Below are 25,781 nucleotides of genomic sequence, written 5' to 3' on the forward strand. Positions count from 1 at the left end.
CCTACAGGCTTTAGTTTAGACATACAGTTGGAGGCCATCGATATTGTCCTTTTCTTTTTGCTGAGGTTTGCGTGATCTGCGCAAAAGGACAGTTAACCCATTTTGGGCGGGAACCCCTTTTGGTGTTTTAAACATTGTTATAATTTAGCTATTGAAAAATAGCAGATCTACAAGCTCATAGCGCGCCACCGAGTGGCGCGCTACGAGCTTGTAGGTCTGCTATTTTTGAAAAATCGTGAAAATATATTTCAGAAAACTGGAGGATTTAGAAGGATTTTTTTTAATTTTGAGGTCAGGCCTAAATGGGTCAAATGATAAGGGACAATATCGGTGGCACCCAACTGTACAGGTACTATTGGTCCGACTGTCATCAGACCGACAACCTATACCTCAAACCATAACGCGTGCCTTCCACACGTCCGCTTGACTCCCTCCTTACGCTGGGCAAACATGGCTCCAAACGAGGCAGTGGCGCTGTCCGAGGTGCTGAACTGTATAGTCCTGTATGGACTTTCTCACCTGGTCGGCCAACACGGTGACATTCAGAGCCCATGCAGCACTGCAGGAATGTGAACAATGTGATTTGAACACACTTAATTGCCGTAGATCCACGGCAATTAATATAGTATCATGCTCCCTGTCATTGCCGTAGATGTACGGCAATTGGTCTTTTATATAGTGCTTATCCTGCCGTGAATTACAGCAAAATGAATTAATTAATCCTGGCGGCCAAACATAGTTAACTTAGTTCTACATTATGAAGGACAGAGGGCGGTCCTTCCTCAACTGGGCGGAGTCATTCAGTGGGTATGGTAAACATGGTAAAGCAAAACAACAACAACAAAAAATACTGTGGGTGTGGCTTTGTGACCGGTTGCCTTTGCCGCTCATCCAATCCTAAACAATCAATTTGAATGTATCCAGATGATTGGTAGATGGAGGTATAGGTGGAGATATCTCCACCTATGATCCCATCCAGACCCAGAGAGAGAAAGAGAGTGTGGCGCTACTGGCTTTAGCAGTAGCGCCACGCTATGGTTAATTTAGGAAGATCCACCATCCCGATTGGAGGAGCCAAAATACTAATCCCAACCATGAATCTAACCCTAACCCTTATAACCTCAGTCTTAACCGGCCATTTAAGTAAATATAAAGGGAAGTTGTTGTATAAGCACAGTTTCACTAGTAGACTGCTGAATTCCCATCTACCTAAAAAAAAGGTGTCCGCCCACTTCACGCAGACAAGGGAAGGGTCAACCGGAGATGGCATGTCTTGCTATTTCCGTCTTGGGCTGTAGTTCCAAACATCGGCACTTCCTCATTCTTACAATGGGAGACTATATGCTACTAACATAACTCTCTCTCTCTCTCTCTCTAGCCAAATTCCAATACCCCAAATCTCTGCCACTTGCTCACTCACACTTGTTCACTCCAGCATGGCAGTGGTGCGGTGAAGTTGGTGACCTGCCAAAACTAGGTGACCATCTTGTGGACTTACAATTACATGGAGGTCTTTAAATACGTGGCCTAAATGCTGCTAGTTTGAACTACGTTCAGACACTGACGTTATACGATTGTCACATATTTCAGCAGGTCACCAATTTCACCGTAACACCGTCATGCTGGAGTGACCGAGTGTGATTTTAGGTATTAGAATTTGGCTCATGGTTCAGGGATCATCTGGCTACAGGTTGTGGTCTCATGGTTCTGGGATCATCTGGCTACAGATTGTGGTCTCATGGTTCTGGGATCATCTGGCTGCAGATTGTGGTCTCATGGGTCTGGGATCATCTGGCTACAGGTTGTGGTCTCATGGGCCTGTTGGGATCATCTGGCTACAGGTTGTGGTCTCATGGGTCAGGGATCATCTGGATACAGGTTGTGGTCTCATGGGCCTGTTGGGATCATCTGGCTACAGGTTGTGGTCTCATGGGTCTGTTGGGATCATCTGGCTACAGGTTGTGGTCTCATGGTTCTGGGATCATCTGGCTACAGATTGTGGTCTCATGGGTCTGTTGGGATCATCTGGCTACAGGTTGTGGTCTCATGGTTCTGGGATCATCTGGCTACAGATTGTGGTCTCATGGGTCAGGGATCATCTGGCTACAGGTTGTGGTCTCATGGGTCTGTTGGGATCATCTGGCTACAGATTGTGGTCTCATGGGTCAGGGATCATCTGGCTACAGATTGTGGTCTCATGGGTCTGTTGGGATCATCTGGCTACAGGTTGTGGTCTCATGGTTCTGGGATCATCTGGCTACAGCCGGTTGTGGTCTTTTGTTGAATCACACATTGATGCTCCACGGAGTGCAGCAGCTTGATGGCTTCATGGAGGACGCCTGATGGAAAGAAACATCAGGAATACACATTATCTTTGTAATGTGTATGTATAATTCTGTAAAAAAAACCAATAAAATATATTGAAAGAGGAATATCACTGTTAATGAAATAACACACGCTGAACTTTTTTTTTGGTGAAAACAAGCCATTCACAACTGCCACTAAGAACACGGTTACAATGTTTGTTTTTTTGGAAAGAAGAGAGACTCGTCTTTCCAACATGACATCCTTTGAACTAGTACATAATGCGCAGTCCAATGGCCTTCCAGGCCGGCAGGCTGGCCTCAATTCCAAGAAAGATGTGGCCAAAGATCGCGCTTATCACAGACGTCTATGGAGCGGAGACACTGTCTATAGCGACGGGGCGCTAACTACTCGGTGGATCAAAGCCAGGTCAATATGTTTAATATATATAATATTAATGCAGTTAGTTGTACCATGTGGGTGAACTGGTCCTCGCAGGCCATGCGTATCCGTTCTGCCGTAGCGGGGGAGTTCAGCACGAAGGTCTCCTCCACGCCGGCGTCTCTACGCGCTGCGGAGATGGCCTGCTTTATGGCGAAGAAGACGGTGCATCCGAACGACACCGGAGGTTCACCGATACCCTGGAGGGAGACATCACGTATGATCTGTTTAATGGAGGTTCACCACTACCCTGGAGGAAAACATCACGTATGGTCTGTTTAATGGAGGTTCACCACTACCCTGGAGGAGAACATCACCTATGGTCTGTTTAATGGAGGTTCACCGATACCCTGGAGGAGAACATCACCTATGGTCTGTTTAATGGAGGTTCACCACTACCCTGGAGGAGAACATCACGTATGGTCTGTTTAATGGAGGTTCACCACTACCCTGGAGGAAAACATCACGTATGGTCTGTTTAATGGAGGTTCACCACTACCCTGGAGGAGAACATCACGTATGGTCTGTTTAATGGAGGTTCACCACTACCCTGGAGGAGAACATCACGTATGGTCTGTTTAATGGAGGTTCACCACTACCCTGGAGGAAAACATCACGTATGGTCTGTTTAATGGAGGTTTACCACTACCCTGGAGGAGAACATCACCTATGGTCTGTTTAATGGAGGTTCACCACTACCCTGGAGGAGAACATCACCTATGGTCTGTTTAATGGAGGTTCACCACTACCCTGGAGGAAAACATCCCCTATGGTCTGTTTAATGGAGGTTCACCACTACCCTGGAGGAGAACATCACGTATGGTCTGTTTAATGGAGGTTCACCACTACCCTGGAGGAAAACATCACCTATGGTCTGTTTAATGGAGGTTTACCACTACCCTGGAGGAGAACATCACCTATGGTCTGTTTAATGGAGGTTCACCGATACCCTGGAGGAGAACATCACCTATGGTCTGTTTAATTAAGCAATATTACACGAGACGGGGTGTTAACGTCATTAATGCACGCCTGCGGTGCTGCAGGAACTCGCCCTGAAAGCAAAGCAGAAGTTATACACTTGGTTGCGACGCATTGTGAGCTTGTAGATCGGCTATTTTAATCAACTGTAGATTTTGTCGACTAAAATCTTATGATATTTAGTCAACTAAAACTAGACTAAACACTAAAACATTCCAGGTGACTAAAATGTGACTAAAACTAAATTTCAAGAGACCTACCTTGGACATGTAGACAGCGTAGGGGTTCTCCCTACCTTGGACATGTAGACAGCGTAGGGGTTCTCCCTACCTTGGACATGTAGACAGCGTAGGGGTTCTCCCTACCTTGGACATGTAGACAGCGTAGGGGTTCTCCCTACCTTGGACATGTAGACAGCGTAAGGGTTCTCCCTACCTTGGACATGTAGACAGCGTAGGGGTTCTCCCTACCTTGGACATGTAGACAGCGTAGGGGTTCTCCCTACCTTGGACATGTAGACAGCGTAGGGGTTCTCCCTACCTTGGACATGTAGACAGCGTAGGGGTTCTCCCTACCTTGGACATGTAGACAGCGTTGGGGTTCTCCCTACCTTGGACATGTAGACAGCGTAGGGGTTCTCCCTACCTTGGACATGTAGACAGTAGGGGTTCTCCCTACCTTGGACATGTAGACAGCGTAGGGGTTCTCCCTACCTTGGACATGTAGACAGTGTAGGGGTTCTCCCTACCTTGGACATGTAGACAGCGTAGGGGTTCTCCCTACCTTGGACATGTAGACAGCGTAGGGGTTCTCCCTACCTTGGACATGTAGACAGCGTTGGGGTTCTCCCTACCTTGGACATGTAGACAGCGTTGGGGTTCTCCCTACCTTGGACATGTAGACAGCGTTGGGGTTCTCCCTACCTTGGACATGTAGACAGCGTAGGGGTTCTCCCTACCTTGGACATGTAGACAGCGTAGGGGTTCTCCCTACCTTGGACATGTAGACAGCGTAGGGGTTCTCCCTACCTTGGACATGTAGACAGCGTAGGGGTTCTCCCTACCTTGGACATGTAGACAGCGTTGGGGTTCTCCCTACCTTGGACATGTAGACAGCGTTGGGGTTCTCCCTACCTTGGACATGTAGACAGCGTAGGGGTTCTCGGCGTCGGCGAGCAGATGGACGTTGAACTGCGGGGGGACGTCGCACAGCGCCGGGACTTTGTACTGGCTCGGACCTCTGGTCCTGAGGACGCCCTCTGGAGAAAACTGCAGCTCCTCAATGGTGTAGAGGCCCAAACCCTGGACGAAACCTCCTTCTATCTATATAGAGACACAATTTCAATTTAATTCAATTTTGAGTTTTATTTAAGTTGGTGTCAAATCACAACAAGACACTTTACATGTAGAGCAAAGAACCGTCAGAAAGGTCCAACCCAGAGCAAGCAATTTTGAGACAGTAGTATATGAAAAACACCAGTCGACTAACATAGCCGATCTACAAGCTCACAACGCGTCGTGTTGTGAGCTTGTAGATCTGCTATTTTCAGCATGCAACCAAGTGTAAAATGATTTATACTGGATCTCTTGTCCACTAGTCCCTTCCTAACATTTTAGTCTAGTTTGTATTTATTGACGAAATTGTCAGTATATTTAGTTTAGTCAATATAGCTTAGTTTTCATTTAGTTTCCATTTAGTTTTCGTCATGCAGTGGAAAAAAGGTAGTCGACGAACATGTTTCGTCTTATTAGTTTTAGTCGACGAAAACAACACTGCACTGTACCTGGCCGACGTCTAGAGCCGGGTTGATGCTTTTGCCCACATCCATCACTATGTCTGTCCTGATGTTCTGCAGACAGACAGACAGACAGACAGACAGACAGACAGACGATTATTATGATACATGGTATACACCAGTGGTTCCCAAACTTTTTCATGTCAAGGACCTCCACATTGACACTAATTGGCCCCCCGGACCCCCATTTGAACAGACATGCCATGCAGGGACCCCCCCCCCCCCCATAAGAGAAGACTTTTACGCAGTGATTCTCAACCCATTTAAGGACCCCCAGTTTGACATGCATTAGTCTTACAAATTTATATTGTAAAATCAATGTTAATTTAACTCTGAGAGTGTACAAATGGAACCAAATGGACCATTTTGTTCCTAACTATCATTTAGCTGGGGACCCCATGGAACTCCATCAAGGACCCCTGGAACCACTAGTATACATTGTATGTGTGTTTATTCAGTATTTAATGTGTGTATTGTAGGTATACTTTATGGTCTCCCGTCAGGCAGTCGATCTCCACTTCAGAACAACATGCCCCAAAGGTGAAGTAGTAGTAGGCCTCCCCTTCACCCTTCTCCCAGTCTACACTGGTGGGGGGGCCCCTGGAACGCACGGACACACGGACACACACGCACGTCGCACGCACGCACGCACGCACGCACGCACGCACGCACACATGCACGCACACGATTTGTAGGGTGTTACTTTTTTTTTTAGACCACTTTACATGCTTAGCCTGTAGACAGATTAGATAGATGTATTTATTTCTGTGTCATGCACCGAAGGTGCCCAGCCCAGATGGACTTACTGGACTGTAAACTGTAAATCATTACAACATTGCATAGGTGTGCCATATAAAATAAAATATATAAACTCAGTTTTTCAAACCCCATTTCAAACAGTGTAAACGTTATAATGATCATAAATAGAATAGAACACAGAGACGTACATGAAGAATCCAGTTGCTGAAAGGCTGATCTTCTGGTAGTACGCTTCAATGATCTATATAGGATGACAATATACAGTATATTTAAAACTCTGATGCTGGCCTTCAAAGCAACCAAAGGCATGGCACCCCCAGATCTTGCCAGTCTGATCGGACTGGACCCTACAAACCCTCCCGCACGCTCAGATCAGCCAACGCAGGGAAGCTGGAAGTACATTCACTAAAAACGCCGGGACAGCGCTCCACATCCACACGTCCCAAACTCTTCTCCCTTCATGGCTCCAAAACTATGGAATGCACTTCACATAGCAATCAGAACGGCAGACTCACTCACTCCCAATCTTCCGCAGTAGTCTGAAAACCCACCTCTTCAGACTCCATCTTGGCGCGTAGCACTTGCCCTATAGCCTCCTTGACGACCTTACAGGCATATGCAAAGGCTCAACTTATGTAATTTAGACAGCATTTTATGTAGATATAGCACTCTATAGTGATATGGACAGAATGACATATCTCGGCATGTATGTCAAATATTGCGATATCGATATGATATATGATATATTACCGTTAAAATGTTATATTCTATATTTTAAGTGTTGCAACATTGAAACCTAAACATTATTCAAAAAACTGCATAATAACATATCATATCACCACCGTTGCCTTTTTGCGATACTGATTTTGTGCATGTTCATACATCGATAGCGATACGATAATATGATATTGTGCAGCTTTAATATAGTGTATACGTATAGTGTCATTATATACTGTAGATATTCCACTGTAAGGTTCTTAGCTTACGTATGATTCTTGATGACTATTACATTACATTACATTACAGTCATTTAGCAGACGCTTTTATCCAAAGCGACTTACAATAAGTGTATTCAACATAGGTAGGGAACAAAAACTACTAATCACCAGAAGTCTTTAGTGCATTTTCTGCAAAAACAAGCAACCAAGAGTATACCTAGTGCTAAGGTAAAAGTGCAATATATCAGCTACCTATTTCCTTAAACAGATGAGACAAAATAGCTAAATCAAATGAGCATGAGCTAAAACAATTAAGTGTATCGACTAAACAAGATCCAATAAACAATACAACAATAGAAAACAAGCGTTCGTACAACTAGTTAACAACAAGTAGGTCAGGCAGAGAGGAAGGGTAGTGTTTCCTGAAGAGGTGGGTTTTCAACCTGCGGCGAAATATGGGCAGTGACTCTGCTGTCCTAACATCAGTGGGAAGTTCATTCCACCACTGTGGGGCCAGAACAGAAAAGAGTCGTGACCGTGTGGATCGGCCAGAAGGACCCTTGAGTGACGAGGCAATCAGTCGCCCCGAGGTGGCAGACCGAAGTGGTCGGGCAGGGGTGTAGGCATCGACCATAGCCCGGAGGTAGGAAGGAGCTGTTCCTTTCACTGCCCTATAGGCTAACACCAGGGTTTTGAACTGGATGCGAGCCGCTACGGGGAGCCAGTGTAGAGAACGGAGAAGGATGGTTGTGTGGGAGAACTTGGGGCGGTTGAACACCAGACGAGCCGCAGCTTTCTGAACAAGCTCCAGAGGTCTGATGGCAGATGCCGGAGCACCAGCAAGGAGGGAGTTGCAGTAGTCCAGGCGGGAGATGACGAGAGCCTGGATGAGACTATTTTATGTATTTGATGCATTACCATTCTTTTTGTTCTTGCTTACACTCTGTTTTAAGAGCGTCGGCCTAATGTCTAAATTGTAAATTGTATAAATCAGTACCCATGTGGGTACAAATATTACCCATTGGGTCCAGGTGCATTCTGGGTGTTTCTTCATCACTGGCTCCAGACGTCTCATCATTTTCTCACAGGCGTCCTTTAGGAAAACATGATTACACAAAATACTTTTTAGACAAAACAGCACACGCGTGTGATGTGGGTGCTCTTATCATCATACATCCCATTCCGTGTTCAACCAATCAAATCATCACAAATGTCATTCCGGCCAAATCACAGTTTGCGTCTTCACTTTTCTGTCCTCACTGTTTGGCTTCAATGTTTGTGTTTACAGACACAGACACCAAAAGCTGGACATAGGAGGGGCTAGTGCCCCTCAAAAACACTTGTTTACACCGTGCTGTAGAGCGTCGCGGTCCCGCCCCCTTTCATGACGACGCCAGGCCCAGCAAATAATTCCTAATGCATTTTTCCTCATAGACCTCATGTCTATGGGAAAAATTCATTGGGAATTATTTCCTGGGCCTGGCGTCGTCATGAAAGGGGGCGGGACCGCGACGCTCTATCGTATCAAATACTAATTAAATTAAATAAAAGTTTGGTTCAGAGAAGGTTTCCTTGACTATGTATTTGTGATACAGTGTTTGGTTTATGGCCAGTATAATTCAGGCATAATATTAGACTAGAGGGATAATGTTTGCTACCTTGACGGCCATGCCCACAGAGTCTGTGCCGAAGGAGGCAGCAGAGGGTGTGGCGTTGGGGATGGTTCCTGTACACGTCTCCTTGATGGAGATGATGGACATGGGCACCTTCAGCACTCTGCTGGCAATCTGTACAAACAGGAATAATGTAGGACACGAAAACCTTCACGACACTGCTTGCTATGCTATCTGTACGAACCTGTTAGTGTGTATAGTAGTGCGTGAGTGCGTGCGTGCGTGCGTGCGTGCGTGCGTGCGTGCGTGCGTGCGTGCGTGCGTGCGTGCGTGCGTCTGTCTGTGTGTGTGCACATTGTGTACCTGTATAGCCTTGGTGTTTATTCCTTGTCCCATCTCTGTTCCTCCGTGAGCCAACAGCACTGAGCCATCCTTAAACACGTTCACCAACGCTGCCCCCTGGAGGACACAGCCAACACTGTCACAATTGTATCGCAAGCTATCACTATAGTTCACTGTGTTATTATATTTGTTAATATGTCGACGAAAACAACACTCTGCTCCAATGCCGCTCTGTTGGATCGCATCGAGGACATTATCACATCACACTAGGAGGTCCTGACCTGGTTGTAGAAGCCCTTGGAGAATCCCACGCCGAACTTGAGCGGCATGGCACAGATCCCCCTCTTCCTCCAGCGGTTGGCCCGGTTGAACTCCTGGATGGACTCCAGTCTGTGCTGGTAGGCAGCCTTCTGCAGACACTCTGCCCAGCAGCGCTGCATCCCTCTGGGGCTGAACAGCTGCCGGTGGTGGGTGTAGGAGACCTCCTCACTGTACATGTTCACCTCTCTCACCTAGAAGAAGAAGAATAAACAATAATCATATTGTCATAAAAAAAAATGAAAATAGGAGACCTTTAAGCTCACAGCTGTTCGTCTAATTTTGCTATAGAGCACTGTGGTGCACAAACGGCCTTTAGGGGGTGCATGACATGAAAATGATATATGGCGGTTTTATGGTGTTATTTAACACAAACAGCAGGTGGTGCACGGCCAAAAAGGTTTGGGGACCGCTGCTATAGAGTATATGCACAATTGCACATAGCCTGGCTAATAAGCCAGACTCAAATCACACTGTCGTGTGGTATTTGAGTCTGGAGATGCTGTGTATGGATCTTGTTTCCCGGGGGGCGGGTTCAAACATTTTCTCTTTGACGCAATTGGTCAGAGCTACTGTCAGTCAAAGGTCTCAAGCATTGAACGTCACTGTACCAAAGCCCGCCCATATTGCATACCGTGTCCCGATTGGCCACACCAGTTCTCTGGTGTAGGAAATGGGCGTACAATTGAGCCTCTCCAGACCGTAATCCGCCGGCAGGCCATTTTTTTTTTGCCAACGGCTGATTCGGTCTGGCTTACTAGCCAGGCTAAATTGCACATACATCACTTTTCCACCTGAACACCCCCCCATCCTCTCCTCTATAATGAGTGTCAAAACATTGAGCAGCATGGATGGAGCGTTGGAGTTTGGAAGCGCTGGTTGGAAATCACTCAACCGTCCTGAGTACCATCGGTTTCTAAATTGCACATAAAGCAGGAGGCAGCACGACGCCGTGTTATTAAAAATGAGCACTTCCAAACTCTGACACAAAAATAATCACCTGCATGGAATTTCTTGACAGAAAGTAGCTCATAAACATGTTTACGGTGGATTTCCATGAAACAAACAAACACTGTGTGACGCACAGTACCTTCTCCGCTGGGAGCCCACAGCGCGCGGCCACCTCGTGCACGGCGCTCTCGATGATGGCGGCACCCTGGGGTCCCCCGAACCCCCGGAAGGCCGTGTAGGAGGGCAGGTGGGTCCTGCAGACCACCCCGTGGCCTCGCAGGTTGGGGATCTTATAGCCGTTGTCCATGTGCAGCAAGGCCTTCTCCATGATCTGCAACACCACACAGGCACTCACATCACTACGTATACGTAAAACATAACATCATGTGGAAACACTGTTACACGTAAAACTGTAAAAACTGAAAGCAGGACTCTGTTGGTTGTACAATTTCCTGACTGTATTCGCTGCCTGGCTAGGTTGTATTGTTATTGTGGTTTGATAGCACTCTCAGTAAATATATAGTTTAGCTCACCGACAGTTTTCATCCTGTCCGTCTGTCTGTCTGTCTATTGCTAATAATGTCAAGTGTGTATTGTTAGACAGTTGTCATAATAGTTAATTCAGTCAGATAACCTACAAATAGATTTAACCAATATTTATTATAGAATGAGAATACAAGTGTGCATTTAATGGGTTAGGGTCTTGCAAACACTGAATACACCCACATAGCAATGCAGCATATTAACCTCGAGTATACAGGTATGTATGTGCCCTTGAGCAAAGCATGAAGCCGCTCGAGTATATCTGACTGAACATTAGTGTGACGTGTGTACGTGAGATGTTCTTACAAAGGAGGACTCGTCCAGGGTGCATCCTCCATTGCTGTAGTAAGTCATGTCTGCCGCCACGATGGTTCCGTCGTCGTTGTATCCCACCTGGAAACCAGAACCGTGAACCACGGGACAGTCAGCAGGACATGTCTTCTGACAGTGTAGGAATGTAACGTTGCAACTAAAGAGTGACTGCGTACTGTACCTTGTACTTCCCAAGGAAGGGGTGTCTTCCGCTGGTGATCAGCATGTCCTCTCCTCTCTGCAGACAGCAACGCACTGCCCTGCCAGCCCTACATGCACAAGATTTATACCAATTAATAACTACATATACTGTAACATTCATATGCAAAACACAAAGAAATGTTCCATGTGCAGTGTGCACCAACGATTCCCGACCTATGTGGGCCGGGGCCCGATGGTGGACCGTGAGGATATTTCAAGTGGCCCCCCATATAATTTGCAAAACTAAAAATATTCGACAAACATTGAAATTTTTTAAATGGTGTATTGTGCGTTGTAAAGCGCCTTGGATAAAGGCTCTATAAATGCACCATTTACCATTCCAAGACAGAATTACACAACCATGCTCTGATGATGTGCATGTGGCCCACCCATCTTACTTATGGGTGGATTCTGCGCGCTTTCAAGACTCGACCATTGACAGTACAACATTCACCTTCTTATACTTGGACGGACGGACGGACGGACGGACGGACGGACGGACGGACGGACGGACGGACGGACGGACGGACGGACGGACGGACGGACGGACGGACGGACAGACAGACAGACAGACAGACAGACAGACAGACAGACAGACAGACAGACAGACAGACAGACAGACAGACAGACAGACAGACAGACAGACAGACAGACAGACAGACAGACAGACATCTTACTTGGCGGCAGCGACAGCGGTGATGGCCGACAGGGAGGCGATCTTCATCACCTTCCCCCCGAACCCTCCGCCCAGCCTCTTGACGTGACAAGTGACCTTGTTGGACGACACTCCCAGGGCGCCGGCCACCAGCTCCTGGAGACCAAGAAGAAGATGAACGCACTTGGAATGGTAAATAGAGGGGGAAACATGGAAGCTTTTGTCCCCACAAAATGTCCACAACACAAAGGTTAAATGCCATTGAACAATGAAGAGAAAATTTACGTCATCTTGTCACTGCACGTCTCATATTTGCGACAATGAAAGGAGAAATTAGGTCAAATGTCCGCCAAATATGACGTAAATTTGTGGCAACAGGCATTCTGATTGGCCAGTATGTGAGATGATTCATGATGATGTACGATGATAAGAGCGCCCCTCACTTATTTTGATGTAACTATATAATATGTATTATATTAACTATATACTGGTCTCTCCAGGTCTGTCTGAGGATGACCTAGAGCAGTATCCCATGCTAGTCTCATTCTGGCTGCTATTGTCTGGCTTACTCTTGACATTCCATCATACAGAGGTAAATGGTGAATGGTGCATTTATATAGCGCCTTTTATCCAAGGTGCTTTACATAGATTGTCCATTACATTCACCCATGCACACACACATTCATACACTGATGGCGGCGGAAACCATGCAAGGCACCAACCAGCACATCAGAAGCAATTAGGGGTTCAGTGTCATCCGGCCACTCTACCCCTGAGCCACTGATGTTAAAGTACTGCATGCAACATTCTGGTGTAGCACCCGTCAAGAGACTTCTGCAAGGGTGGCTTCAGGGTCCAGCATTCACTGCCGAATAAAAGAACAGACTCCACCGTTGCGTAGAAGAAGCCGAGTTTGGTTTGATGGGGGAGGTTGGATTTCCATACCATGCCATTCAGGGCCCTCCATGCAAGTGCCTTCCTCACTTTCAGGTCTTGCTCGGTTGAGTTGACCCATGAGCCCAGGTAACCTGTTATAGGTGATACTGATAACCTCAATTTTCTTGGCATTTAGCCTAAGGCCAAACTTGGCACACTAACTCCACTCTGTTCAGGAGTTCCTGTGCTTGTTCCACGTTGTCGGTGAGCAGGCCGATGTCGTCCGCATAGTCCTGGTCTGTCAGGACTATACTTTGGGGTGTCGTCTCGACCTCCTTGGTGTTAGAGTGAAGCCAAGATGGCCTTCCTGAGTGCATAGTCCAGGACATGATGAAGAGGAATGGGGCTAGGGTGGGGTGTCCCCTTGCATTACCCCTTTACATTACTGGTGGTGATTGAGTGCAACACTCTTGAAAACAAAGTATTGCATTGTGGGTCAATCAATCAGGTCACCTTAATTCAAGTGGCAGATGCTAAAACACGTTTTTATTTTATTTTAAATTATATATTTTGTAGGGTGGTCTACCTGCACACTAGCCTGGGTAAACCCACTCCCCCTGCTGGACAACATTTAATTCTGCCAGGAGAATGCAAATCTGGCGAGGGGGGAGGGGTTTACCCAGGCTACCTGCACACAGCCTTTGTGATCTGCTGGTAGATCGCAATCTACCTTTTGGGCACCCCTGTCCCCTGGTGTAATAATAATAATAATAACCTGTGTAAAGGCAGCATGCTGGCTGGCTACGAACACGTCCATCTCTCCGTTCTCTCCTGGAACAGCGATCAGTCCCTGAGTCTCCATGTAGAAATGTTCCTGACCTCCCATGTACATCTGACCTGCGCGCACACACACACACACACACACACACACACACACACACACACACACACACACACACACACACACACACACACACACACACACACACACACACACACACACACACACACACACACAGAAATGTTCTATGTATCTTTCAAATACAGAACAGAAGGCAACTGACCTTTTTACCAATAAAATAATATTAAAGAAAGTATTAACTGGTTAATATGTGTACCGTCACTTTAGAAGCGTAATATTGTTTACCCGGAAAGCGCTGGTTCAGGTTGGCAGGTATCAATACACATTTACACCGACATGTTTGTGCCAGCATGGATGATTACATTTATTTCTTGATCGCCTCGTGTCTTGATTGTTTAAACATGATGTCATGGGCTGCTATGCTCGATAACAGGCTTGATAAGCTGATGAATGATAACCGGTACTCAATAAGATTATTAGCAGATTTTTTTCGGGTATCGGTTATCGAGCTTGTGTTGAACAGTTCGAAGTTACCTTCCAGGACGTGTTGAGCTGTGAGGAACGCTGTGTCTACATCTCCTCTCTGGAGAGTCCTCTGAGGCTCAAAGAATGACTGATGACTGATGGCTTCCTGGAGGAGAAATACATCAAAATGAAATACTACTACTACTACTACTACTCAGTGGTCTCATGCTCGTAGAACGCAGTAGGCCTACCACGCCGTGGTACCAGTAATTCTTTGACGTGCACACGCAGGGACGGAGCGGAACGGTGCACATGCGTGCATGCTAGATCGCGTCCCCCTAGATTCAAGAGAAGACGCATCTAACCAACCTTTTATGATGAATTCCTTTTCTGTTCTTTGGCTATATAGAAGTGTATATTTGTACATCTCTAAATGTTTTGATGAATTGAACAAGGGACCCTCTTGTAAACAAGTGTAATGCTTTATTGGGTCATCCACTCACAGTTAACAGTCTTTGTATTGACTTGTGCTTGAAATGTACTGTAATTCTGCAAACTGTTAATACATATTTCAATCAATCAATCAATCAATCAATCAATCAATCAATCAATCGCGTCACCAGACTCTCCAAGACGCAGTACCCCGTGGTCTAGGTTTACTGGCGCCCTCCACCCTATTTTCACACAGTGTCAAGTACCGTGCGGAATTCAAATGGATGCTACTTTGCATAACAACAGCTTTAACTGTTTATACCTAGAGCGCACATAGCCTATACGATAAGCAAGCATGCACACTTACAGCAGTATATGGCTCCAGTAGGCTGTACTGCTGCTGTGTGGTGTTCTGACCACAGGAAGAATGCCTCCTCCTCCATCAAAGAACAGATTCATTCGTCCAAAGCAAACTTTTTAGTTTCGCTATAGTGTGCAGTAAAGATGTCAGGAGCCAGGAGGGGAAAGAAGCGTACCACCTATATAGAGTAGACGTGCTGCGGCGCGACAGCTTGGCTGACAACACTAGAGAGCTCAAGAACCTGATAGTTGGATAGGAAATTGTGGAGGGCAGTGATCCAGGAATCCCGAGTTGGTGTTGTCTAGACCTCACTCTCGCAGCAACTAACTAACTAACTGTGTTTGTGTGTCTAAAACTCTCATAGGCCTACAGTATTGAACAATAGGCTTAGGCTATGCAGCTGTTCTGTGTGCATGCATGCCGCGATGCGCACATGCACACACATGCACGTGACGTTCCGTGGTACCGGAAAGAAAACCACCATGACATCACTGCTACTACTACTACTATTACTACAAAGAATGACTGGTGTCTGATGGCTTCCTGGATGACAAATACACTACTTAAATGTAATATACTACTGTAACTACTACTACTACTACTACTACTACTATACTAAGAATGACTGATGTCTGATGATATAGTGTAGAATACAGGCAGCAGGTCCCTGTAGGGGTGTAATTTGTACCTCTATAGTGTATAATACAGGCAGTAGGGTGTAATTAGGGTGTAATCTGTACCTCTATAGTGTAGAACAGGCAGTAGGTTCCTGTAGGGTGTAATTTGTACCTCTATAGTGTAGAACACAGGCAGTAGGGTGTAATTAGGGTGTAATTTGTACCTCTATAGTGTAGAACACAGGCAGTAGGGTGTAATTAGGGTGTAATTTGTACCTCTATAGTGTAGAACACAGGCAGTAGGGTGTAATTAGGGTGTAATTTGTACCTCTATAGTGTAGAACACAGGCAGTAGGGTGTAATTAGGGTGTAATTTGTACCTCTATAGTGTAGAACACAGGCAGTAGGTCGCTGTAGGTCACACGGACGCTCTGCGCTGCTCTGCGAGCCTGTTCTCTGCTCTCCGCCACCACTGCTCCAATGATCTGACCCACGCACACCACCTGGTGGACACACATCACATTACACATCAATACACCACCTGGCGTGCGTGTGTGCGTGCGGCGCCGTGCGCGTGTGGGTGCGTGCGTGCGTGCGTGCCTCCTCCTCAGCGAACAGCTCCTCGGTGTCGCTGAACCAGAGTCTCCGGTTGGATCCTGGAACGTCTGCGGCCGACAGGAAGTCCACCACGCCAGGCATCAGCAGAGCTTCCGATTGGTCAATGGCGCTGAAACATGCAATGTTCCAATTGGTCAATGAAACTGTTGCCAATTTAGCGGATTTGTCTCTATTTTTAGCTACTTTCCAGATCCCCCTAGCGACGTAATTAGTGAAAAGAAGCACTGACACTGAATCGAGAGTTGACCTGATATCAAATAAAACACCGACATGTTGAGTTTAACACTCACCTGATCTTGGCGTGGGCCCTGGTGCTGGTCACCATGACGACAAACAGTTCACCTTTGACCTGTGGCAGGTCGTCATAGTAACAGGCCTCACCCGTGGCCTGCTGGAGGGCAGCCTGATGCATGCTGGGACGGCCCACCGGGTCACTGGAGGACTGGGAGTCTGGGACCACCTGACAAATTTTCAGATGGGGGTCGGCGGCCAATTACATATTTTTTTGGAGGTCCTTGACATGAAAACGTTTGAGAACGACACAGAAACATGGGTAAACTGTCAGGATTTAAAAGGCATTTGTAGAATCGCCCTCATGCAGTTACTAACCTGGTAAGTGTGGTGACCGTGTGGAACTTCATTCTTAAAGGGTGTCAGAGCGCTGAGGAACTCTGGAGGAACTCTGTTCACTGACACATTCTGTTGGAACAGACCACCCCCCCCCACACAACCCACATCATAAACCATGTCTCTGCTGTCGGGAGGAAACCTCATAACTCCAAAAAGTTCATTTTTCAGGAAATGAAAAATATACATTTTTCAGGAAATAAAAAATATACATTTTTCAGGAAATGAAAAATATACATTTTTCAGGAAATGAAAAATATACATTTTTCAGGAAATTAAGAAAACCTTATATTTTTAAAACAAAGCAATACTGCCTCATCAAAGTTGGTGTTGTAACTTTATATATTGTCAATTACTTCCATGAGAGGGGGAGAGGTGGTGGAGTTAGTTGCTTTAGCAGACATTTTGAGGGTCCAATGGAGTTAAGAGGTTTTGTCCAAAGCACTTATTACTACTTTCCATTGGTTCAATATTTTTTAAACAACACACAGATGTAAAGGGTGTTCAATTGCACTGATTTATGCGATTATCTAAACGATTATATAAACTGTGTTATATCCAGGAGCCCAGGAGTTCAACACGTTTAATGCCTACACGAGTGGATCGGATTTGGAAGTTCAAAACAAAAAAAAATGGCACCAAAATAATATCTTTAACACCCGAAATCCAAATGTGATCCAGTCATACGTTGGAATTATAAAGTGTTGTACTCTTTGGGCCCAGCTAGGTGGTTTGAACTAAGTGCACTTAGCTAGTCCAGAATATAGCCTATTATATGACACAAGCTAGACCGTTTTAATCCCGGATATAGTCATTCAAACTATTTCTCAAAATGGTACTCAAAAGCATAAAGTAACAAACAGATGTGTGTGCGTGTGCGTGGGCTTCAAGATACAGACAGAATCACAAGGACAGTAAGCATTGCCTCCTCCATATATGGCGACTGCCAATGAATGCCACAGACGAAAAACAGTCTAAGGCGCGATTCATACTCCTATTTTAGAGCCGAATAAAAGTCGGTTCGGCTCTGTAGAGCCTACAATGTGACGTCATTTGAGGTTCGGGGGGGGCGGCTACCGTCCTAAAGTCGGCTCTTCGGTGCTACTGAAAATTTCTGACGAGCCGAAATCATTTCGGCACTATAGCGCCGAAACAGCGGTAAAATAGGAGTATGAATCGGCCCTTAGTCCACACTATTTATCCATAATGTATAAATGATAGATAAGGGGTCAGGACAATGAGGCCTTTTCGTGGAGGGGTCCGAATGAAATTTGGACTTGTTTTTCGTCTGTTTTTCGTCTGTGGTACTTTATTATCGCAGATACTGAACAGAGTTTTTCCAATGCATTACTACTAGCTCTTGGCTTGGGCATTCCTGCAATCCGCAGGCCTCTCACAACTGATTTATGGACATTACAGAGGCTTCCAAATATGAACACAAGCAGTTTAAATTTGTAACCAAGCTGTACAATAGCATCCTTAAGACGTTGGTACTTAAGTGCCTCGTTACGGAATGCCTCTTCCAGACTATGTGGTCGAATGTACATGCCACTTCTAAAATGGTCACACACACTATATAGCCTGGAAACCAGACAAATGGAAAATAAATTCCCTGCGCAGTGGTATTAGTCTGTGTGTAGCCATGCCATGCCAGGCCACACACACACACACACACACACACACACACACACACACACACACACACACACACACACACACACACACACACACACACACACACACACACACACACACACACACACACACACACACACACACACACACACACACACACACACACACCCTGTCTGTGAGCTGCAGCAGCACGTGGAGGTAGAGCTTGTAGAAGAAGCAGAGGACCAGGGTCTGACGGTACTCCGCTCTGCCTCCGTGCACCGCGGGAGAAACACGCACATCCAGCTGGAGGAGGCCACACCCCTCAGCCAGGAGCTCCTCCCCCCAGCGCCTGCAGAATGAGCCACGTGTGCATGTTAGGTACTGGATAGTCTCGCGCAGAGCCATAGAAGTATATAGACAGAGTTAACTTGCGACATTGAGGGGGCAGAAAACAGCTTGGTCACGTGGTTCATGTACTCGCGCGAGCCCATATAGACTCCAATGCATTCCGTAAACTTCCGGTGTCACTATTCGCCGTTAGAAGTCAATGTAGAAGTGCCGCCATTGGACTGGCCCCATGAAGTGAACAGAGTTTTGTTGCTCCCGGTCCGATTCCGGTCATTTAGAAACGACGTGATCACTCACGATTTCCGATCACGTGGTCGGATCGGGACAACCCTAAGTTCCTAGACCAGTGGTTCCCAAAGTGGGGTCCGGGGACCCAACAGCTAAATGATAGTTAGAAATAGAAACCAAAGTGTGGTCCGGGGACCCAGCTAAATGATAGTTAGAAATAGAAACCAAAGTGGGGTCCGGGGACCCAACAGCTAAATGATAGTTAGAAATAGAAACCAAAGTGGGGTCCTGGGACCCAGCTAAATGATAGTTAGAAATAGAAACCAAAGTGTGGTCCGGGGACCCAGCTAAATGATAGTTAGAAATAGAAACCAAAGTGGGGTCCGGAGACCCAGCTAAATGATAGTTAGAAATAGAAACCAAAGTGGGGTCCGGGGACCCAACAGCTAAATGATAGTTAGAAATAGAAACCAAAGTGTGGTCCGGGGACCCAGCTAAATGATAGTTAGAAATAGAAACCAAAGTGGGGTCCGGGGACCCAGCTAAATGATAGTTAGAAATAGAAACCAAAGTGGGGTCCGGGGAGTGGGGACCCAGCTAAATGATAGTTAGAAATAGAAACCAAAGTGGGGTCCGGGGACCCAGCTAAATGATAGTTAGAAATAGAAACCAAAGTGGGGTCCGGGGACCCAGCTAAATGATAGTTAGAAATAGAAACCAAAGTGGGGTCCGGGGACCCAGCTAAATGATAGTTAGAAATAGAAACCAAAGTGGGGTCCGGGGACCCAGCTAAATGATAGTTAGAAATAGAAACCAAAGTGGGGTCCTGGGACCCAGCTAAATGATAGTTAGAAATAGAAACCAAAGTGGGGTCCGGGGACCCAGCTAAATGATAGTTAGAAATAGAAACCAAAGTGGGGTCCGGGGACCCAGCTAAATGATAGTTAGAAATAGAAACCAAAGTGGGGTCCGGAGACCCAGCTAAATGATAGTTAGAAATAGAAACCAAAGTGGGGTCCGGGGACCCAGCTAAATGATAGTTAGAAATAGAAACCAAAGTGGGGTCCGGGGACCCAGCTAAATGATAGTTAGAAATAGAAACCAAAGTGGGGTCCGGGGACCCAGCTAAATGATAGTTAGAAATAGAAACCAAAGTGGGGTCCGGGGAGTGGGGACCCAGCTAAATGATAGTTAGAAATAGAAACCAAAGTGGGGTCCGGGGACCCAGCTAAATGATAGTTAGAAATAGAAACCAAAGTGGGGTCCGGGGACCCAGCTAAATGATAGTTAGAAATAGAAACCAAAGTGGGGTCCGGGGACCCAGCTAAATGATAGTTAGAAATAGAAACCAAAGTGGGGTCCGGGGACCCAGCTAAATGATAGTTAGAAATAGAAACCAAAGTGGGGTCCGGGGACCCAGCTAAATGATAGTTAGAAATAGAAACCAAAGTGGGGTCCGGGGACCCAGCTAAATGATAGTTAGAAATAGAAACCAAAGTGGGGTCCGGGGAGTGGGGACCCAGCTAAATGATAGTTAGAAATAGAAACCAAAGTGGGGTCCGGGGACCCAGCTAAATGATAGTTAGAAATAGAAACCAAAGTGGGGTCCGGGGACCCAGCTAAATGATAGTTAGAAATAGAAACCAAAGTGGGGTCCGGGGACCCAGACCCAGCTAAATGATAGTTAGAAATAGAAACCAAAGTGGGGTCCGGGGACCCAGCTAAATGATAGTTAGAAATAGAAACCAAAGTGGGGTCCGGGGACCCAGCTAAATGATAGTTAGAAATAGAAACCAAAGTGGGGTCCGGGGACCCAGCTAAATGATAGTTAGAAATAGAAACCAAAGTGGGGTCCGGGGACCCAGCTAAATGATAGTTAGAAATAGAAACCAAAGTGGGGTCCGGGGACCCAGCTAAATGATAGTTAGAAATAGAAACCAAAGTGGGGTCCGGGGACCCAGCTAAATGATAGTTAGAAATAGAAACCAAAGTGGGGTCCGGGGACCCAGCTAAATGATAGTTAGAAATAGAAACCAAAGTGGGGTCCGGGGAGTGGGGACCCAGCTAAATGATAGTTAGAAATAGAAACCAAAGTGGGGTCCGGGGACCCAGCTAAATGATAGTTAGAAATAGAAACCAAAGTGGGGTCCGGGGAGTGGGGACCCAGCTAAATGATAGTTAGAAATAGAAACCAAAGTGGGGTCCGGGGACCCAGCTAAATGATAGTTAGAAATCGAAACCAAAGTGGGGTCCGGGGACCCAGCTAAATGATAGTTAGAAATAGAAACCAAAGTGGGGTCCGGGGACCCAGCTAAATGATAGTTAGAAATAGAAACCAAAGTGGGGTCCGGGCACCCAGCTAAATGATAGTTAGAAATAGAAACCAAAGTGGGGTCCGGGGACCCAGCTAAATGATAGTTAGAAATAGAAACCAAAGTGGGGTCCGGGGACCCAGCTAAATGATAGTTAGAAACCAAATGGTCTGTAACTCTGAGAGTGTACAAATGTACAAACATGTGTACACTCTCAGTTAAATAAACTTTGATTTTACAATATAAATTGGGGTCTCAGAGATAGAAATGGGTCCTTGAAATAAAAATGGTTGAAAATCACTGCTAGAACCTGACATGACAACGTTTGGGAACCATGCACCGTCCTAGACGTACCGTCCTTGCAGAGTGTGACACGTGCTGGTCGCTCTGAGCAGCGTGGCTCCCGTTCCTCCGTAGTAGATGTTCAGATGTTCCACCTCGTCAGTGTCTTCTCTGATCCTCACCACCATGCCTGAGTTCACGTAGGAGAAGGACAGCTCTCTCCTCTGAGCCTGACGGAACGACCACACAAACTCCCACTGTACGGAAGCACCCACGCACGCACACGTGCACACACACACACACGCACGCGCACACAACACGCACACACACACACACACACACACACACACGCAGGGATGGAGCTTGAAACCTGATAAAACCCGATAACAAGCTTATTGAGTACCCGTTATCAATAAGATTTGGGCTTATCAAGCCTATTATCGAGCATAGCGGCCCATGACGTCATGTTTAAACATTCAAGAGGCGATCAAGAAATAACATAGAACAATAGACACGTCGGTCTAAAAGTGTATTGATACCTGCCGACTGGCGCTGCCCAGATAAACAAAATTACTAAAGTGACGGTACTAACATTAACCAGTGAACAGTTTCTTCAATATTATTTTCCAAAAGTAAAACGGTCAATTGCCTTTCCTTTGTTAGAAAAGTACTGTATTTGAAGGCCCCTAGTAAAAGATACTGGTTCTGTTCAGAATGTATTGTCGTCTCCCGTCTTACCACAAATTAATAGAAAATGCTCAATAGTGGGCTTGCTAAGAACCCGGCTCGATAACGATAAGCCTGATCGATAAGGTGCTCATTATAAATAAATATTAACGAGCTCCATCCCTACACAGTACACACTCACACGCGCATTTTTTATTTATTTTTTCAGAAGCGAGAGGCATTCCCAACAAACCTCAGACATGAGCTTTTTATTTACATCCCGGGCAAACGCCTGGGAGGCATACTATGGTCCGACGGAGCATTGGTTCGACATGCGTCCGCACCTCGGACTAGCGCCTGCTCCCGTGCTTGCGGTTATGGTTAGGTTAGGGTTTGAGGTGGGTTGTCGTTTTTCAGACCAATGACTAGTCGGACCAAACACATGCACCCCAAACGCCTAATTATTCTTTTGCATCTCAAACTGTGTGACAGTATGACCCAACATTATCACTGTCTGTCTATGTTTGCTCAATATACATACCAATCAATAGTGCTCACTTGTTAGGTAGGGTATGGACAAACAAAAACGACAAACTATAAACTTTAAGGTTTTTAATTAGCAAACAAGTCAGGCTTCGTACACACATATCAGACGAACATGCTCTGTGCTGTCCATGCTTTATGGCCGCCTCAATGCTTTTCCAATGGAAGTCACGTGGTTTGACCAAACAGTTGTGTGTGATGGGGGGAGGGGGGGCAATCAAACACAAGTGTTTGGTCAAACCACGTGACTTCCATTGGAAAAGCATTGGGGCGGCCATGAAACACAGGCAGAGCACAGCACAGTTGTTCTTTATGTGTGTACGAAGCCTCAGAATCAGCTCTCACCAAATAGCACAGCTGAAAACGAATTGGGCCTATTGGGCCAAATCAACTCCTGTCTGTAGACAGGGAGGATTATAGGGGGGGTATAATAGCTGAGGGGAACGGCACTTTCAGTGATTATGCCGTATGCTGCTGGTCGAGGAGAAGCTGTCAGTCTCTGAGGAGATTGTTGGTCTTGTATTGCCACATTCTGCACTTTTTTTTCACTTGGGGAAAGTAAACCTTGTTAAAACTCTGCCCAACTGCGTTGCCTTGCCATCTTTGATGTGTATGTAAATGGTCACATACAGTGACCTGAGACAGGGGTGTGACAACCTGAAAAGTCTGGGAACCAATGGCGTATATGTGTACAATATCTGATCTGAGGTCTGCCGTACTCACAGCGGTAGTGTATGGGATGTGAACGGACATCAGGACCTCGTCTGATCTCATAACCGTTTTACCAAAGTCGACGTAGAACTCCTCGTTCAGCGGGAGGGTCCTCAGTCCGTCTGCACAGAATGATGTGGAGCGTTTGAAAGCATTTTGACAAAATATAATAGACTACTCTATAGAATGGAATGAAATGCCAGATATACATAGATAAAACTACCACATAGGATTAAATTAAATGCTTTTGGCCTTAATTGATAGATAAAAGTGAAGAATGACAGGAAATAGGGAGAGAGAGAATGGGAGAAACATGCAGCAAAGGTCGTCATGAATAGGACTCAAACACGCGACACGCTGTCAGGCCAAAGCCTATATATGTGGCATGCACTTGGACCACTTGGCCAGCGGGCGCCCCCTACTCTACAGAATGAAGTCAAGTGAAATGCCAGACGTTGGAATTAACCAATATATAATACCGGTAATTTCGTGTCAGTTTAAGTGTCAAGTATCTGAGGTGGTTCTTGTACCTGTAGAAGCTACGTTCAGTGTACAGCGCAGCGCTGCTAGAATACTGCTCAGGTCGTACTTGGGATTGGCACTGATGATGTTCCCTCCAACCGTCTGTGGATGGAAAAATACAGTTTACGGGCACAGCATGTATAGCTTTGCCCTGTGGCTCATCCGTTTACATTCTTTTCTTTGCATAGCTGTTTACACGCACCTCGACAGTGGGTGCAGGGCCAATCAAGGAAATCATGGAAGCATTCTTTAGGTAAAGCATTCTTTAGGTAAAGCATTCATTAGGTAAAGGAATACTTTATTGAAAGGAAGACAACATTTCGATCTTAATGGATCTTCCTCAGGTCAGTATATACACTACAGTATGTACATACTGACCTGATGAAGTAACTCCATCCTTACTGGCCTACCGGCACCGGCACCTACACTTAACCCATTTAGGCCTGACCTCGAACTTTATAAAAAATCTTCTAAATCCTCCAGTTTTCTGAAATAAATATTTTCACGATTTTTCAAAAATAGCAGACCTACAAGCTCGTAGCGTGCCACTCGGTGGCGCGCTATGAGCTTGTATATCTGCTATTTTTCAATAGCTAAATTATAACATAATTTTTAAAACACCAAAAGGGGTTCCCGCCCAGCCTCTCCAATTGATCCAAAATGCTGCAGCTCGCTTGGTCTTCAACCGGACAAAATTCTCACATGTATATACATGTATCTACAGGAAATGGGCCTTCTACCCTTACAATAAACAGACATACAGCCATGTTGCGTATCTGCGTTGAGGCCAGGGTGTTCAGGGTTACAATAAACAGACATACAGCCATGTTACGTATCTGCGTTGAGGCCAGGGTGTTCAGGGTTACAATAAACAGACATACAGCCATGTTACGTATCTGCGTTGAGGCCAGGGTGTTCAGGGTTACAATAAACAGACATACAGCCATGTTACGTATCTGCGTTGAGGCCAGGGTGTTCAGGGTGTTCAGCAGGGCTGTGAATCCTCTGGTTTTCTCCTCTGGTTCCTCCGTCACGACTCTTTCCATCTCCTCCTTCAGCTGACTCAACGTGCACGCCGCTCCCACGCTCACACCTGCACACGCACGCACACACACACACACACACGAGGGATGGTCGCAGTGATGTTGCATAATACAAAGATAACGATAAAGGTTAAAGAAAACTTTATCGTCTTTTTTGGGTGTTTAATAGAGGAATTAATTTAAATCTTGAGTGGTTAATAGATGACGGGCTAATTCATTTAGAGTGTATCTTGGAAGGCAACCGAAGAGTGCACTGTATGGTGTGATACATTATTTCACCACTAGAGGGTACTCTTTACTCAAGTATCAGAGCTGGAGTCAGCCTTCGTAGGCTAGTCAGCAGTGAGGCTCTGCGTAAAAGGTAGGGGGTGACTCAAAATAAATTGCAATAGTAATCGTTCAAGGTTTTTTTATGATCCTTAGGGTCATCCGGATAACATATAAAAAATGTATTAATATATAAATTGTGCATCATGGTAAATTCAGGGCAGGGGTTGAACG

General features: G+C 45.9%; 1 protein-coding gene across 1 annotated transcript in view; it reads right to left on the reverse strand.

The window, feature by feature from the left end:
• Positions 1 to 247: 247 nt before the first annotated feature.
• The window catches only part of aox5 (aldehyde oxidase 5), a 40,666-nt gene continuing 15,132 nt past the window's right edge, over positions 248 to 25,781 (reverse strand). Inside the window, exons 11-35 of the mRNA XM_079495844.1 lie at positions 25,179 to 25,330; positions 24,246 to 24,339; positions 23,728 to 23,837; positions 21,868 to 22,052; positions 18,812 to 18,974; positions 16,991 to 17,080; positions 16,672 to 16,841; positions 16,364 to 16,490; positions 16,144 to 16,266; positions 14,423 to 14,519; positions 13,802 to 13,923; positions 12,173 to 12,306; positions 11,476 to 11,563; positions 11,289 to 11,375; positions 10,579 to 10,770; positions 9,452 to 9,682; positions 9,192 to 9,287; positions 8,874 to 9,002; positions 8,234 to 8,308; positions 6,466 to 6,518; positions 6,004 to 6,118; positions 5,507 to 5,572; positions 4,857 to 5,045; positions 2,778 to 2,945; positions 248 to 2,339 (exon numbers count right to left, since the gene is read on the reverse strand). Coding sequence (XP_079351970.1) covers positions 2,286 to 2,339; positions 2,778 to 2,945; positions 4,857 to 5,045; positions 5,507 to 5,572; positions 6,004 to 6,118; positions 6,466 to 6,518; positions 8,234 to 8,308; positions 8,874 to 9,002; positions 9,192 to 9,287; positions 9,452 to 9,682; positions 10,579 to 10,770; positions 11,289 to 11,375; positions 11,476 to 11,563; positions 12,173 to 12,306; positions 13,802 to 13,923; positions 14,423 to 14,519; positions 16,144 to 16,266; positions 16,364 to 16,490; positions 16,672 to 16,841; positions 16,991 to 17,080; positions 18,812 to 18,974; positions 21,868 to 22,052; positions 23,728 to 23,837; positions 24,246 to 24,339; positions 25,179 to 25,330 — 3,110 coding nt within the window. The 3' untranslated portion in view covers positions 248 to 2,285. The remainder of the gene's footprint in view (positions 2,340 to 2,777; positions 2,946 to 4,856; positions 5,046 to 5,506; positions 5,573 to 6,003; positions 6,119 to 6,465; positions 6,519 to 8,233; positions 8,309 to 8,873; positions 9,003 to 9,191; positions 9,288 to 9,451; positions 9,683 to 10,578; positions 10,771 to 11,288; positions 11,376 to 11,475; positions 11,564 to 12,172; positions 12,307 to 13,801; positions 13,924 to 14,422; positions 14,520 to 16,143; positions 16,267 to 16,363; positions 16,491 to 16,671; positions 16,842 to 16,990; positions 17,081 to 18,811; positions 18,975 to 21,867; positions 22,053 to 23,727; positions 23,838 to 24,245; positions 24,340 to 25,178; positions 25,331 to 25,781) is intronic.

The sequence above is a fragment of the Electrona antarctica genome (assembly GCF_951216825.1).
Source record: "Electrona antarctica genome assembly, chromosome: 24".
Taxonomy (NCBI): domain Eukaryota; kingdom Metazoa; phylum Chordata; class Actinopteri; order Myctophiformes; family Myctophidae; genus Electrona; species Electrona antarctica.